At 38.5% G+C, this 18203-nt stretch overlaps 2 protein-coding genes across 2 annotated transcripts in view; one reads left to right on the forward strand and one right to left on the reverse strand.

The window, feature by feature from the left end:
• LOC116488272 (zona pellucida sperm-binding protein 2-like) overlaps positions 1-18203 on the reverse strand; it is a 46049-nt gene that overhangs the window by 13845 nt on the left and 14001 nt on the right. The window lies entirely within an intron of this gene.
• On the forward strand, positions 12782-13291 carry MSGN1 (mesogenin 1). Its single transcript, XM_032185750.1, has one exon. The coding sequence runs from the start codon at positions 12782-12784 to the stop codon at positions 13289-13291; it is 510 nt and encodes a 169-aa protein (XP_032041641.1).

Raw genomic sequence — 18203 nt, forward strand, 5'->3', positions numbered from 1 at the left:
TTTAAAGCAATTTGCTCTGCAAGAGTGATTCCCCAGCCAAGCTTGAAGCCAGATTAGTTGTCCTACCACGAACGCTCCTGGCAAAGGCTAGCTCCTTGGTAGGCTACTGCTATTCTCTGGGATATAGCAGGAGGAATGGTAAGTGTGGTCTGCTTTGAATAAATTTGTAGGAAAGCTTACTAGAGGAATCCTTACCCAGTATCTTCTCCCTTCATCCCAGCATGCCAGTGCTGCTCTGGCAGTAGTAACACATAATGAATAACAGGCTCAAGTTTTATCTGCTGCAAAAACAGATGAAATTTGTGACCTCATATCAGACCGAATTCAGGCTGCCTTCCAGGATGACGTGACTGCCAGAACAGCTTCAGCCCTTAGGCCCCTCTGTAGCTCAGCCCACTGTGGTGTGTTGTAGATACTGCCTTTAAATCCTTCATGCTGGTGAGCTGGATTCACTGGGTGGAAAAGAGCCCTGCGCTCTGATTTCCCAAAGCCTGAAGTTTAATGGAGCAAAGGGCTCCAGGAGGTAAAGCCATGTGCACACCTGTTGTAAAGGGGCTTTATAAGTCTTTTCATCAAGACTAACATGTTGTTAGTTTTTGTAGTTATTGCATGGCCTCTACTAAATAAGACCCTCCAGGTAGGAATATGGGATATATGGGATATGCTCTATTTTCTTGAAATTATTTACAGGGCCAATGTCTCACTGTGACCTGGGATGATACTGCTGACGTAGTATCTTTTATGTTAAATGCTGCTGAAGGAGTGGGCAATTTGTAGTTCACAGAAGACAACATGGCACTGGGCCAGTGTTATTAATTGCATCTTTCTGTACCCAAGCTGCTTTTGTGGTTTAACTGTGGCAATGATTCTTTCTTCTCCCCACAGAGCTTGCTTAGCCATGCAGACTGCAAGTCGCTTATGTCCAGTTGATTTTATAGAAATCTGAAAGCTTCCTGAGAGTGAGCAATCAGAACTATTGCTTAATAGATTAATTTGTCTTCTCTTAGCCTGTTGGATAGATCAGGAGAAACATGGGGTGGCTTTTTGCCCTGAAGTTCTTAGTAATGAAAGAAATTCAGCTGGAAAGGGAAAATTGTGTTCAATGCCCTTCTTGACCTGGGTGGCTTCAAATCATCTGTCTGGGGGAAAGTAGCCTTATCACCCAGTGAAGCCTAAGGGAAAGATGGCTTGTTTGTGCTGTGTGACTTCCCTTCCCCATTCATTGATATTTACCACAAGCCCACAACTTGGAAATGCTTTGTGGCACAGCGAGTGACAGCGAAGCTAACAGGGAAAGACTTCAAAGCAGTAAGGTCCTCCTGGTGTGATGTGCATGTAGGTGTCTGTATCACCTTGCATAGCCTTCTTGTACATTACTTCTAGAGAAAAGACTGTTCTTGCACACTGTGTTTAATCAATCATGTAATTTAGAGTCTAACCCAAGTGGTTGACTGTGGGGATAGGAGCATGCCAATGGGGGAATATATCAAAATGTTGAAGAGCCACTGAAGAACCAAGCAAGTGCAGAAATTACCTAGCATGGATGTTCTGGGCAGCCCACCAGGCTGGTGCTTGCTGAGGGGTCTCCAGCCAGCTCCCTCACACAACCCCTTCCTATCCTGACCAAGAGCTTTCAGGTCAAGGTGTACCCTATTACAGCGATCTCAATAAAGCTCTCATAGGAAAACCTCGCTGCAGTTTTTTGTTTAACAAAGCAGTGTGCTAGAATTTTACCTTATAGGTCAGCATTAGGAGTTGTTGAATATACATATATATATATATATAAATTCTCGCTCTTTTGTTCAGTTAAATCAATCAAATACTTACACAGTGTCCCTTGCATAACTCTACTACATAACATATCTATTTTAAGAAGTAGGAAAGAAAAAAAAAAGTTGTATTTATTCTCCATTAAGAAATTATTTATATTTTCAGAATAATGACAGGCTGAACTAAGGATGGATATAGTGTCTTGTCTATCTGGAGAATATAGAGCTTAGGAAATGAACTTTAACAAATTCCCCTAGATTTAATTCAATGTCATAGCCAGGAAGCCAACTGATAATTTCTAGTGCATAAATCACAGTAGCTCATAGTTTGACCACTAAAAAAAATAGCTTATTGTGAGGACTCTTTTGACCCTGTAATAACCCATTGTCAGAGTTCTTGGTTTAACTTTAATACCAACATTATATGATCACAGATTTTATTTATGGATCATTTGAATAATTTATTATGCAGATATTCTGATTAGTGGGCTATTGGACCATTAGCCAAATAAATCTAAAGGTAATAAAACTCACAGGAAGATAAATGGCTTTCTTTTTCTTGTTCTTTTCAGCCAATTCAGGCTAATTTAAGCCTTTCACAGAATGGTGATAATGAAGGAATTGTTCTCAGCAGCGTTATGGCAGGTGATTTGCATTTGAAAGTTTGACACATTTATAGTCCTTTGATCTTTTCCCTCCAGGGCTGTGCCCCTGGCCAGACACCTACATGCACGTACTGCCAGGTGGAGCATCCAGGAGCTATAACAGCTCTGAGAGTTACTCTGAAGATGTAAAATAGAAAAAATAATTATATAATTTGTTGCCAAAAATTCTATCACTGAATTTGAGTGTCCCTAATACTGCAGAGGAAAAAAAAAAAAAAAAAAAAAAGAGTTTGAATTTATTTTATAAGATTTTCTTTAAGGTAGAGAAAGTCCTCATGGAGGAATTTAGGGAAATAGAGTGTGATATAATGTTTGCTAAACCAAAAAGATTGGCTTCTTTTGTCAGTTTGAATTTACTATTAAAAGGGCACATCTCCCTGTAGGAAAGCAAGAATTTTGGCACCTAGCAAACTTGAGAAAAGACAGCCATGGAGCAATTTCTTAAATACATATTTTTGTTTATATTGTGGAAAAATAAACAAATAAATAATAATAAAAAAGTAAAAGTAATTCTCTGAGCATGAAAGCAATCTTTGGGCTGGAAGAGGAAACCCTGAAAAAAAAAATAATCAGGGCTTTACAGGTATCATAAACATATCTGAACAAAATCAGGCATATAAACTAGGATATATATAAAGGATGTTCTTAGTGTTTCTGTTTGTTTGTTTGTTTGTTTTCTACATATAATAGTTTCTTACTCTTTTACCCCAAATAAAGTAGGAACCCATAGGATTCACAGGGAACTTCTCTATTGTGTAAAATTTGATATAATCAGTGATTTTCTCTGCTCTGTTGTAATGGTTAATTCCAGGCCCATGTGTGCTAGGGATACATTTTATTCTCTTCTCAGAACTGATTCCTAAGGGAGGCTGGGTTCACTAATTAAAAATTGCCTACATGAAATTCCTTCCTGTGCAACGACAACGACATTTCTCCAAGCTGCTTTTCTCCTGAAAGAAGATAGGGCTTGGGAGCTTTCTTGTAGGAGGAAAGCCTGTCTGAGCTCAGGGAGGCCCCAAGGACATTAGAGCTGGCTTCAAGCTCTATGTTGTATTTGGGAGGATGGGGTTCCCCCCAGGAATACTTAGGCTTTTTAAAGCTGTGTAATGAGTATTGATTAGTCAGTGTCTGAAGTACACTGAAAGTAGCAGAGACTATGTAAATGTTAGCTTACTTCAGATGCATATTAATAGGGAATCCCTATCATCTCTGTTGAATTTTTTTATTTTTATTTTTTTTGCCTCCCACTCTTTTAAAAGATGCTCCTACAATCTAAGAGTTAACTTCATGTTGAAAGCACTTGAAAAATCAGTTACTGGTACATTTTGTTCTTCAAAAGAGAGCACTATCCATCTGTGTTACTTTGCTTTCAACTCATCACAGAATGTCAGCTATCTGATAAAAGCAGGAGACTGATGAGTGTGCATCCAAGCCTGACAGGTCAGGTCAATGTCAGGGAAAATTAAGATTCCCACCCTGCCTCTTTTTTTTTTTTTTGAATGCAACCCATTTGCTAGTACTTTAAAATTTCACGATTTCATGGGGAGATGGGGGTGGGGGGTCTCAACTGGTTTAAAGCAATATTGCCTGGAAAATTTAGATTTGTTATTTGATAGTGTCTCCATTTTATGCAAAACTTTGCAATAGGACAATGCCAGAAGCTTTCAGTTGACCTCTGTGGTGGGCATCATGGAGGAAATCTCTGCAGAGAGGGAACCCTTCTCTGGCACAGTCACTGTCTAAGGCAAGGAGAAATTTGGGGGAGCAGGAGATGAAGATGGGGTCTCTGTGACCATGCAGGTCAGCAGCAGGTCTGAAAGCAGACCATCTGACTTCTCATCTGTGTGCTTGAGCTGCCTCTCTGAGCAGTGATTTCATGTTTTCCCTGCTTTGCAGCAAACTGGGCCCCAAAATAGCAGAATTTTAGCCAGGTCCAGCTGCCCTCAAGATCTGCATATCTGCTGGTGATATACCTGATAAGATATACCTGCTTATTCATGCATGCACGCACCGATTTTACACAACCCAATTATCATTAACTAAGCAGAAACTTAGTGAGGGTGCAAACCAGATGTCTGTGTCTCGTCAGTGACAGGGTAGCCAGCAGCATGCAGTGAAACAGGCTCTCAGAGTGAAGCAAGCTAAGAGTTAAGCTGTTATCCCTTTTTCTCAATAGTTCTAGTTTCACATTCTTTTCTTTTTACCTTCACTTTTTTTTTTTTTTTTTTTTTTTTTTTTTTTTTTTTTTACCTAACAGATAGGTATAACCTTAATTTACTGGCCCATAGATAATTTTTCCTAGTTAGAGGTATTTGTTCATTTGTTTGTATGTTTGTTTTTGTCTCGTGTTTAAAAAAAAAGAAATTAAAATAATAAAAGAGTTTGCTAAACAACAGTGGCCTCAAGTAAATGAATACTTGCACCTGAGCCTCTATCTAAACTATGTACTGTAACTGTAACTACTGTAGATATTTATTCTATAATCTGTGCTTTGGACTTCCTGAAATGCCTGTTACAAGTGGATAATTAAATGTTTCCTGCTTCTAACATTACCTTTATCCATGCAGCTGTGCAGATAAACAAAGATGTATGATTTATATGGGCAGGGAATGTTAAAAAAGGCATCCTGTTCTACCTGCAGTATCAAGAAAAATAAAAAGAGAATGAGAAAGAGGCTGAAAATCAAATAATCAATTAGATCAAACTTTAATAAACTTTAAGAAAAAAGGAGGAAGGAATAGAGGAAGGAAGGGAGGAAGGAAAGGAGGAAAGAAGGGAGGAAAGAAGGAATGAAGGAAGGAAGGAAAAAATAGGGAAAAAAAAGGAGAAGAAATAATATCTAGTCACAGAGAGGAAGGTTGAAGTGGAAAAAAAGTAGAAGAGATGGAAACTAAAAGTTGATCATGAGACAGAGAAAGGGAACAAGATCTTCAAGTGGTGGAGAATACACTCTTGCGTGCTTATATTCTTATCACTCAAGAACAAACTTCTAAAATTCTAATAAAAAAAAAAAATACAAGTATTGGTGTCCTGTATCACCAGAACTACAGTGAGAAACCTGTAAAAAGCCACTGAGAGGCTGAAAGCTCTTAAGACTCAGCACCTGGCATTGTCTCTTTTTCCACTGTGAATCTCTGTAAAGAAAGAGCTTGGCTGCTCTTTTCTCTCTCCCATCAGGGAGCTGCTGGCTAGGATCCAGGTCTCCCTGGATCCTTCTCAGCTCCAGACCCAGCTCTTTGGGCCTCTCCCTACACTCTATGTACTCCAACTTGTGGGCCTTTTGCTGGACCTGCTCCAGATTGTCAACCCACCCTCTTCCCCAAGTCTTCTGCAAAGCTGCTTCCTGACCAATCACCCTGGGCCTGTTTTGTTGCATGGGGTTATCCTGGCTGCTGCAGAAGTTTGCATTTGCTCTCCATGCACCTTCTGAGGATGCTCACAGATCATTTTCTCCAGCCTGTCCAAGTCCCTCTGAATGTCATCTCTGCTCTCCAATATATTAACTACTTCCCCTGATTTGATATAATTTGAAATCCCATTGTGTGTGCAATTTATCTGTTAAAAATAAGAGTAATTTTACTAAAATGTATTCAAGTTTAACTCATTGTAAACTCAAGTTTAATTCATTGTATGAATTTTATCTCAGAAGTTAATGTTATCTTCTGAGAATGTTATCTTCTGAGATAACATTCAAGGCAAATGCAGAAAAAAAAAAAAAAAGTACTTAATGCTGTTCCTATTAATCAGTGGATTGAAGGACAGATTTTTTTTTTTTTTTGAAAATGACTGTGATTAAAATTAAGATTTAACAACTTGCCAAGAAATGTATAACTGATGTTTAAAATCAATGATCCTCACCTACGGGTTAACCACAAGCTTGGGAAAGGTAGCTTGCAACACACATACAGCACTTTATTTCAGAAGGGGAAATATGTAAGAGCTAAATAATATTTCTAATCTAACACTTGTACGTTTTCTCTTACTGTAGACTATTGATCTGTTTTATAATTGTTAAACTGAACTGCAGGCTGTGCTCAGAGCATAACTTCATTTAGCACCGAGATGAAATGCGGTTTCTAATAGCAGCAAGCAGCAATTCTACACATCAGTGCTCAGACACAGGAGAAGGAGAAATGAGCAATCCCTTTGAGGTATGCTGGGTGAAAAGTAACAGCCTGAGAAGAAATGTAATCACAGCATTTGAAAAATAGCCTGCTTCACAAACACTCAGTTTCAGCTGTGCAGCTCAACTGGAAATAATCACGACTGAGATTTTAATGCTAATTACCTGGCTATTGGAATTTCTCATAAGAATTAGGGAGTTTTTGAAAATTCATCATGATGCAAAATGAACCATTTAGAGGATGGGGCACAAAGAATCAATGTAGTAGTAGGAAATCAATAGTACCAATCTTGAACTTTTTCTGGGACCCTTACATGTTGTCTCAATTTTAAAAATAGCCCTGTGAAACCACTGTCAGACATGGCAAAAGCAATTATGAGGGTGTTCACAAAGATAGCATAAGAAACATTTGGAAAAAATATATATATTTTACTTTATCATTCATGCAACTTGAACTTATGCTTTTGGGCAGAAAGGAGGTATTGCTTATGATCTTAGTAGTTACAACAGGTATCCCTCCACCATTAAAAACTTTGAAATACATCAACTCAATTTCAGTAGACTTTTTTTCTAAAAACTAATGTGAAAGTTGATAAAACAACTCTGCACTAAGAGATAATGGAGCTCTCCTACCTAAACAGCTTCTTTTATTTTGATAATACCTATTACTTTTCATTTTCTGAGCAAAATAAATCTCATTAGACTCCCATTCCTCCGCCAGTTTTTTGCTTTCCTTCTGGCTGAAGTAACCAGTAGACATTAAAGACCAACCACATAGCCTAACCTCCTTTCAACTTCTGTTAACAGGGGTATTAAAAAGACATGCCTGAAAATCAGCTGAAAACCACTAGGTAATAAACTCCACTTAAAAGGTGGATAGGTGTAAATTCCACACGTAGGCCTTTTCATCTAGGAAGCCAGTTGCTTGGAGATCAGATGTTTTAAATGAATTGTGGGGCTGATGTCACTTTTTGGTCAATAGAGACTGCCACTATTTGGAGGATCAAATACTTACATGTGAGGATGTAAAGCTAATAGATAGGTCCTGGTCCTACCAGGCAACTGTGGAGAGATCCTTGTCCCTGTGCAAAGCCCTGGTGAAATCAATGATACTTGCATGTTTCTCCTCCATCACCAGCCTCTTAGTTTGGTATTTTTGAGTTGAGAGCACTAAAAGGTTTACAAGTTTAAGGCAAGATTTTAAACAGCGCTAGTTTTCTGCTCTTACTACAAATGAATAACACTGGATTTGTTTGGCCAAAGGTGGTGATAACAATCAGGGATCCAATATGCACATGGTTTTCATGGATTGCAGTAATGGTTGTAGGCTTCCTCTTATGGGTGTGGACTCAGGATCACTCCTGGTTCTCTCACTGCCTTCCTTCCCTCTGGGAATTGCAGCTAGTTGTTCTTCCACAGTCTTGCACAGTCATCTGCAGTCTTGCACATGAGGGCATATTGTCCTCAAAATAAATAAATATATAAATAAAACTGTATTTGCTGACACAGTCTGGCTTGCTTATCTTCAAGTCTTATAAGTCTTATTTATTTAATTTGAGATTGGATGCTCTTCCACAACTACAAATAAGCTACAAACTCTACTCATTAAAAAAAAAAAAAAAAAAAAAGAAAAAGAAAAAGAAAAGTTTCTATCCAGATTAAGGAAAAGCCTTAAAAAAGAGAGAACCATTACCTGGTGGCTAATGTGACTCCTGATAACAAATGTGGTGATCCTTCTCTTCCTTTATTGCAAGCTTGGGCATAAATCGAGGTGTCCAATGATACTTTTCAGAAGTGTTAAACACCTGCTGTGTCTGCTGAAGTCAGTGCGACCTGCAGCTGCTCCTGCCATGTTTTATATATGGGCAGCCAAATCTGTGCAAAGCAGGTCTGTAACAGCCACTTCCACAATGAGTGGGAGACACAGCACCTAGTTCTTGGGAAACCTCTGGTTAAATAGGAGATGAAGCAACTTTAAAAGCTTTGCAGATATAGATTTTTATTTTCCCTATGGTACAAATTGCAAGCTGAAATAATATCATCTAAGTGCTCCACAAGGCTATTTGTATGATCTGCAATACAAGGGACTTCTGTTCTATCTCTCAAGGAGGTTGACCGCTAAGGTATTAGTGTTACCAAAATATATTTATTCATGCTTACTCAGTTTTAGCTTGCATTCTACCCATTTAATATGATTTTTATTTATCATTTATCATTATCGTTTCCTCTACCAATCTCACAACTTGGTGAAAATCTACTCTAGATTTTTATAGAGAAAAATATAGATCTGTCCTTAAATAACTACATTAAAAATTCGTTACCTATCATAATTGTGCATGGCAGTGATTATTTGGACAACTTCTTTTAAATTAAAAGGTAAGGTAGACATGTAGAGAAGCACTAAAAAATCTTCTAATCTATACATTTTTTTAATAGAAAAAGGTTTGGTCCATACATGTTTCTCCTTCCTTCTGCAATGAATGCAGAAATCTGAGCAGGGGAACTTTCATTTTAAAGGAGATGAAGATTGAGATGTTAGCCTTTACACTGCAGAATAAATTACTGAAATGGAAATAAAAATTGTCAGTCAAACTGAAAATCTCTTATCATTTTTTCAAGTGTCAGTGAGTATTTCATTGATGTTGACCTCATATCTCACTACCCTTCAGTGTTTTGGCATTACTGACAAAAAGGGACTTCCCCAAGCCTGTGAGACAGACATAAAATAAAATAAAGACTGCAAACATATTTTTTGCATGTATTTAAATTCTAGGAATTTGCCACCTGAAATATTAGACTTTCTTAGACTTTTTTTAACAGGAAAGTATCAAATAGTCACAGGGTACAGAAGAATAAACCTGGTATTCAGCCCATAGCCATGCATTCCTCTGCATCATACTTTTTAAAGGCCTGTATAAAAGAACACTGGAACAGCTCTACCAATGCCAGTTTTTTTCCATTACATTTTTTTTTTTTTTTTACTGTTATCATCGTCTCATTACTTTGTGATATAATTATTTAATTTCCCAACTGATGATTCTCATGTTGAGGATAGAGGTATCCAAAATTAACTAATCCAAGAACAGCTAAATACCACAACACTCTGTCGACTTATTTAGGTTGTGGATCATTCAGGAATCATGAATAGAGACCTTACATAGCTTCTCAATTTGGCCAAAACCTAGGCACACTTCATGTGAGTACATTTCAGAAACCTGGGGGCTGTGGGTAGAAATGGGAGGTTATTTCTCAAAATCAGACCTCTGGCTGCATCTATGCCAGTAGAGCAAACAATGTTGCAACCTATTTTCTGGCTCTGAAAAGAAGCTTGCCAGACCAAGTACATTCATACAGGTAAACTCTCTTTGTTCACCCCTATATCCTTGGTGGCATCCCTTGAGCCAGAGTCAGGCAATGTCTAACACATGACTAGTTGGTTTCAAGCTGAAATGGTGCCTGGGAGCATTCTGGTAAGGATACAGGGAGCACAACTGCAAGGCAGTGTGAGCATTACTCCTGTTTATTCATTAACATAGAAAAGCCTGTAAATGTTCTTTTTCCATGTAGCAGTTCATAAGTTTAGAAGCTGAGCTGCAAGAACAGCATAAGCTTAGAAGATACAGAGATTTTTCATGCAATCAGATCAGATGTCTACATACTCTAATATCCTATCTTAGTAGCTCTAAACAGTTATCCAGAAGATATAATAAAAAAGCAAAAAATAGATAACAGTATAATTTATATTACTTTCCCCTGGCTAATCTCATCCCAAATCCCTACATACAAAAATATAGAGATGAAATCTGACTGTGTGCAGTCACTTATAGCAATGGTATCTTGGACAAGCACAGTTTTTTAATTCTCTTTTTGGTATCTAAACAATATTTTCCATCATTTACTCACAGATTGAAAGTACAAATTAACTGTCAGCATGAACTGGTTAAAGACAGCAAACAAGTGTTTTGTTGAAATTTCTGCTTCTAAATTTGACTGTGTTTAAGAGCTTAATATTTGATTCCAAAATAAAAACCATGAAGAAGAATGGTTCACATACATTTATATGCAGTTATACACAGACTATGAAGGCACTATGAAATACAAGTAATGAGAAGGTAAGAGAAAAATAAGTGGGTGAGAGATTTTAACTAGGACAAGAACGAGTCTCCTACATATGCTAAATTAGATTTTGTTTCTAACTTGTGACTTGGTGACCATCAAAATGATACTCAGTGAAGCTCATTCAGTTCACTGATGTTACAGAAAGTATCTGTTGCTCATCTTGTCTTAATTTTAATTTGTAACAGGAATTTGTGATTCTAAGGACTGTTTCAACTCATTTTCCTTAAAGAGAGAATAAATAAGAGATCAGAACACCACTAGCTAACAATAAAACCTAAAGCAATCCTGACTGTGGTAAGCTGTGCCCTAAGTTTCCGCATGGAGTACATTTCATCAGAGTCAAACCATCTCACACCAGGCTGAAATGCTGAAACCTTTCACTTTGTGGTTCCTTCTTACTCACCTCTGCATAAAATCAGTAAGTATCCTGCAAGCTGCTTCCCAGTGTTTTGATCTCAAACTCAACAAAAATACGTAAAAGCCTTCCAAGTTATTTCAGCGAGTATTGAATTGGCCCATAATTTAAATGAACTTTTTTTTTTTTTTTTTTTTTTTTTTCTCTTAGTGATTGCAGTGAGGATTTCACAATCACAAGGAAATGGTGTATTCCAGTTTTCTTTGGCTACGGGCCATCTGGAGGCATTTCTCCCCATTTTTCAGAGTGGATTATGGAGCACAGAGATCATTACACAGAAGCTCTAAAATAAATTCTACTCTACTTTTCTGTTTCCCTTAGGTTGGCACTCTCTCTCCCCTTCTTTTATATTTTAAAATATATATTATATTTTGCTTCCATTATGAGCCAATACAAAGACATGGCTGGCAGCTGAACTGCTCAGTGGCTGCAAAGCCCAATAGTTTTGGATAGTTTTCCCGGCTCTCCTAATGATTTGTTGTGTGTTTTTGGGCAGGATCCTCCTTGACTATACTTATCCATTTCCCCAGAGTAACAGAGATCATTAATCATCACTGTAAACTCTTCTGAGGCCTACAGATGAAAAGTGCTCATTATTAATGCTATTAATTTAGAGGGTAGTTTTTCATTTCATGTTGAAATTCTTAACATAGAACCTCACTGTTGCATTCAGTAAGGACTGGATATATTTTTTTAAGTATTATTATTTTATTATTATTATTATTATTTTTTTCTTTGGCAGAAGTCCTAGAGGTAGGACAGGACTTATTTAAAAAATAGCTTCTAGTCTTCTCCTTCATGTCTAATCTGTATACTAGTTTGTATTAAATTTATATATAAAGCCTTGTCTGGGACCAAAGTTTGCATTTATTTTATTTCCTAGACATTTTTTTTTTCCAAAGAAATTTTTTCATCCTCATACAACTTTTTTTAAATAGGACTTTGACTTTGTTTACAATTATAAATTTCCTCTTTGCCTCTCAACCCACGATTTAAAATGACAAATAAATTTGCAAACTACAGGGAATGCCTTGCTTTTCTCCTTTAATCTTCTGAAAACCACATGATCCAGAGAGAAATGGCAATCTAATGAGAAGAGAAATCCACAGAGCCATAACATACCAAAATACAATACAACCATCTCTGACTTCCATGATTAAGACACTTATAATGAGAGACTACCTCAGCCGCAGTCTGCATGGATCAAATCATCACTGTTGTAGTGCCATTGCTTTCAGTTAGACAGAATACAGGGCTCGATGGTTGAAATTCAGGGGCTGTGTTAATGCTCGCTATCTTTAAATTCTCTATCTGCTAACTTTTGCAAAATTGTTCATTTTCTTTTTCCTTTCCCAACACTTATTCCCCCAGTGCAACGTTAAATGTTGATGCGCAGCCTTAATTGGTTTAGTCGCAAGAAGATAATCTTTTTTTCCTCCTTTCTCACTGTTGCCTGTTAGCTTAAAGGCTTTTTAGCTGAAGGTTGATAATTATCACTGAGAAGAAACTAGCACATCAGGAGTTCATTTTCCATCTTAGCACTTGTGGTGCTCCTTTGAACTCCTCTTGCCAAACCCACGCTCCCACTTTGTCACTTTCCTCCCTCCATCATAAAAAGGTCTCGGCAGCCGGCGGCTCCAGCTTTTGCTGGCGGGCAGCGGGAATTGCTTCTCCTGCGCGCTCCTCCAGGATGGACAAATTGCATGAGACGCTGATAAATATGGAAGATGCTTTGGGTTCAGAGCACTCTGTCTGCTTATCTTCCTGGGACTGGAAAAATGCCACCGGGGCTTTCGAGCTGCACCCTGTCTCCTCTCCACACAGCTTGTCCCCGACGCCGTCCTTTGAGTCCTACTCCTCATCCCCTTGCCCGGCGGCAGCAGAGACCCCCTATGGTGGTGGCAGCCTGGTGGGATATAGCCTGGTGGACTTCCCCCCTGCCTACCTACCCAGCCCCGGGCAGGCCCGGCTGCCCAAGGGCACCAAAGTGCGGATGTCAGCCCAGCGCCGAAGGAAGGCCAGCGAGAGGGAGAAGCTGCGGATGAGAACCCTGGCCGATGCGCTACACACTCTGCGTAACTACTTGCCCCCCGCCTACAGCCAGCGGGGCCAGCCCCTCACCAAAATACAGACCCTGAAGTACACCATCAAGTACATCAGCGAACTGACGGAGCTTCTCAACAGCGTCAAGCGGGCGTAGACCCCACCTGGAACACCTGCCCTTCTGCCCCCTGACTCTGCTGTAAAGAGCCTTTACAAAAAAACAAACAAACCCAGCAAAATTTCTTCCTCACCGGAGCATTGTGACACTGGGTGCCAGAGGAGCAAGAGGGAGGGGGAGTGAGGGTCACTGGTATACATAGGACACGATGCTGGAAGGTGATGTAGGATTGCCTTAAAGCTGAGTTACAAGTCGCTGAGATGGAAGTCTTGCTTTTTTCTTTTATCATTTTTTATTTTTTAATAATAAGCTTCTGAGAAATTTTAAGCTTAGTTGGATATTAAAGTTGAAACAAAAAGCTATCTGAGTTTCCTAGGATTTACATATCACTGTTCTTACTGATCTTCTGTTTAATGAGGACAATAGTAAATCCATAGGATTTAAAGTGATTTTTAAAAAAGTAAATTAAAAACAATATAAGGATAATAACTGTATTGGTTTGTAGGCACTTTAATGTTAGGACAAGGAAGAACATGTATAGCTAGTTCAAGTGTTGTCTATTTATCCACATTTCTGCTGTACCTAAAAATCGAGAAACAGAGTAATAGTAAGAAAATCTTTGCTCATAAACAAATAAATATCAATGTCATAGTCTGTATCTTGTGTTATATATCTGATAGATAGGTAAAATCTAGCCATGACTACTAAATACTGGAACTGAAATATAAGCTGTCATTTTGTATAGATAAATTACTGTCAAATTCTATCTTCTGTATTAATATATACAGAAACGTGTATTATTTCTGTATTTAATCTATAAAACTCTTCACTTCTATGTCTAATAAATTGCAGAAGACATTTTTACATCAACTTTCTAGAACAAATAAGGCTGAGTTCTTTTCCTCTTCTTCCTCCTCTCTGGCATGAGATAAATTGATTCGGATATCAGAAAGATGCAAAGTTTTATCCTCAAGGTATACTGAAATGTAGGATTCTGACAACCATAACATTTCCTTAATAAAAGCTGTCATGTCAGATATTTCCTACAACCAGTAACAGTCCTGTAAAACACACCCATTAAATTTTCAAAAAAAAAATAAAAATATGATGACATAGTCCAAATCTTTAATTTCTTTGCCTTTTGTATGATGGAGATCACACAAGTCTCACCAGCAAAAACAAAGAGAAAAAGTTTGTTTTGTATATCTCATTGCAGATTGTTTATAAAGACTTGGCTACACTAAGACCAGCAATGCACAGAGAGGAGCAAAACCTGGGGGCAGACGATGCATTGCAGGGCTGAACAGTGCAGAGCTAATTAAGACAAATTAACCTTTTCTCCATGGGGAGATGTAAGACACTGAGAAAGCAGCAGGCAGGAGGTAACAGGTTTGTCTCACCAGGATGAATCAATCAACACATCTGTGTGGGGCAGATGGTCTAAGTTTGAGGATGCATCCTGTAGCAGAGCTCTGCAAAGCTAAAACTTTATTGCACCTTTCTCTTTTTTCTTTCTTCTTTCTGGTTGTTTGGAGTGAAATAAAATTGGTTTTGTACACTTTTTCTCCCTGGTTCAACCTAAGCTGACTCAGTGTTCTTCTCACATGATATTTGCATGTTGGAGCAAACAGTGTGAAATCCATCACTGTCTGAAAAAAGCAGCTAAGTTCAAATTTATGCAGGTAGCAGTGTCACTCAAAACATATTCACATTTAAGCATATCCCCTATGCTTCTTTTTTGTTTTAACCCACATTATATTTCTCACAATCTTTCAGGCTTCAGCATAGGCAAGATCAATGTGGATTTTTATTTATTTATTTATTGACTCGGTCCTCCTACTGTTTAAGGAAGTGAATTTGTATGTTGGCCACAGGATCTTTCACAGAGGCAGAACTGAGAGCTTGATGCTGAGTCCTTTCACAAAGACTCTCACTGTAGGTGACAGCAGTAAAGGGGGTACCTGCTCACTGGTGCTGGCAAGCCACAAGCAGATACACAGAGGATAGTCCTATCATTGTCATCTTGGTCATAGACCATCATCATTCAGAAGTATACTGGTTTGATAGACCAGTGTACTATACCAGATAAATTGTCTACATTGGGGAAGTCTTTTAATCTTGTTCCTTAAATCTTCCAAACCTGGAACTACAAGTAATAACTGTGTTTCTAGCTCTTCATAAAGTAAAGGAAAGGAAGTAACAGCATCCATTCCTATGGCTATTTTATCTGTAATATTGATGGTCATACAGCATTACTGCCTCAGTTTACTCAACTATAAAGGAAGACAGTGATAGTTAATGACTTCTGAAGGCTGCTGCTCATAAACAAAACTATGTAATTCTGTATGCAAAAAGACTGTCCCAGTAGAAAGGAGACAGCCTACAGATTTGAAGAATGGTTCAGGGCTGGCATTTCCTACCCACCCTCCCCGCCCTTGGCCACAGGAGAACCAAAGGCCCTGAAGATGTTAGGCCATATCTCTCTGGGTGTCCTGCAGAGTCCTTCTATATAGGGCATGCTATACTCATGGAGTTTGATCTGTTAATACTGACAGAGCCACCCCCCTATCATGGAAGCTCCAGTTGCACCTGTAAATAATGAGGAAAAAGTTACCAAAACGTAGGAGTAAGAGGTGTAGGTGGGTTCAGTTCATGGCTACAGGAGTGTAGTTATCATGTCAAAGGAGATGATTACAGTCTAAAGTAGCACCAGGAGTGTTTTAGGTTTGATATTAGGAAGAACTTCTTTACTAAAAGGGTTGTTAGGCATTGGGATGGGCTGCCCAGGGAAGTGGTGGAGTCACCATCCCTGGAGGTCTTTAAAAGACGTTTAGTTGCAGAGATTAGCGATATGGTTTAGTGGAGGACTTGTTAGTGTTAGGTCAGAGGTTGGACTTGATCTTGAGGTCTCTTCCAACCTAGACAATTCTGTGATTCTTCTCTGCTCTGAGACCCAAGCTGGAGTCTTTGGTCATAGGCCACCAACATACGAAGGACATGAAACCGTTAGAGACAGTCCAAAGAAGAACCATAACGATGGTCAGAGGGCTGGAGCGCCTCGCCTATGAGGACAGGCTGAGAGAACTAGGGTTGTTCAGTCTACAGCAGTAGGGTTAAAAGTAGATGGTCTTTAAGCTACCTTCCAACCCAACTCAGTCTCTGATTCTTTGACTCTAGAATTTGGATTTCCTAGCATGTGCCATGTTTGCTTTGCATAATACAGCTTCTCTCTAGCTCTCTCCTTTTGTAGTTCTTCCTCTTAGCATATAAGTTTCACTGAAGGTGAAGGGAGGGTTTGAGTTATTGTATTCATGACAGCAACAGGACTTGGACTATATTTTTTAATTTTATTTTTAAGAATATCAGAGTTAATGTCACCAACAGGAGCTGTATGAGAATTGGCTCTTGTTTTCTTGTACCTCAGAGACCAGCATCTATTCTAGTGCACATGGAGGTAGGTTTTGTTGAGTAGGGAGCCTATCTGCAAAAAGGAGAAAATCCAGTAATTAGGGTGCCAGCCCACCTACAGTTCCATTCTCCAGCTCAAGCATTCCCTTTGAGATCAGGAGAGCGGCAACATTACTGGCCACATGAACAGTGCTGAAGATGTCAAGGACGTCAAATTGCCTCTTGGTGGAAATAGTAAGTATTTCAGAGAATAGTCCTCAGTAGTTAAAAGACACAGAGCCAGAGCTAGCCTTGAGACCCTCTGTGAGCTGCAGAAGGGGGGGAGCTCAGGGCCGCCTGCCCCCACACAGCACTTTGAAATTCTAAACTGAGGAGCACCACATAGGTGCCAAGAAGTTTTATGGTTACACATTTGGGCTGCACATAGGTGTGCTGGAGGGGAAGAAAGCCTTCTGCTAAAGGGCTTCAGATGGTTCTTCAGTGGAACTTATCTCTGCAAGGTAGAAAGTCATACACATCTATATCTATATAAAATTTATACATAGTGTAGGTTTATGAATACATTAATGTATGAGTACAGATACACCCCAGCTTCTGAAGAGCCAGGTTTCTGCATTTATGATAAGTTACAATAAAATTAAATCAGATAAAATTCATGGCTGTAATATATACAGAACTTAGTCATAGAGAAGTCACCCTGTTCCCAATAAAGCAGCTTTGCTGCCATAAGTTAGAAAAATTGAGTCCCTCCAAAAATGCTCCTTGGTTAAGCTTCTGCATTTCTGCTTCTTTACACAACACGAACCTAGGCTTGTTCTCTTATCACTACATTAAGCACTGTAAGGAGACTGATACAGCTTACTTATGCTTTGAAACATTTAAAGTAGGAACCTGCCTAAGATTTGTCAATGCACTTGGTGTACTGCTTCGGTGTTTCTGGATTTGCATGCCCAAATGGAAGTAGAATGTGTTAGGAAGTGACAATCTGAAGACTGACAAAAGAAAAACTATCAGGTAGAAAAAAACACTTGAACCAAAGACTCACATCATTAGCTCACTCTTAGAACATAGTTTCTTGTTGGTATATGGTTATGACATTTAGTCTTCTAATGAAGACACTAAAATTTAAAATAAAAACCAAGTGTACCAAAATGAATTAGGTCAAAGAACAAGTGTAGTTTTTCTTAATCTTTAGATATTTAATAGATAGTTGTTGCTGTTCTAAGAGACTAAAAGCAGCACACGGTTTTAAAAACACTAGCCAGGTCAAAGTTAGAGTACATTAAAAGAACCATTTCTATCAACAGCCAGATAGAGTGTGGCTAGTTATAACACTGACTTATCACCATTTTTTCCAAGTGGAAATATCTGTCTGCAGTAGAATTCCATTATTGTTTCTATTTTCTTAGAAAAAAACAAATCACACAAGACTTCTTTTCCCCTTAGATTTTTATCATTCACCTGTTGAAATTGTAGGAGACATTAAGCATAAACAAAGAAGATTGATCTCCTTTCAACTTGTGTTAACAGGGATATAAAAATA

Source organism: Aythya fuligula, chromosome 3 (assembly GCF_009819795.1).
Source record: "Aythya fuligula isolate bAytFul2 chromosome 3, bAytFul2.pri, whole genome shotgun sequence".
Lineage (NCBI taxonomy): Eukaryota > Metazoa > Chordata > Aves > Anseriformes > Anatidae > Aythya > Aythya fuligula.

Coding starts and splice junctions, on each gene's coding strand:
- MSGN1 (XM_032185750.1), top strand. CDS start 12,782: ATGGACAAATTGCATGAGACGCTGATAAATATGGAAGATGCTTTGGGT.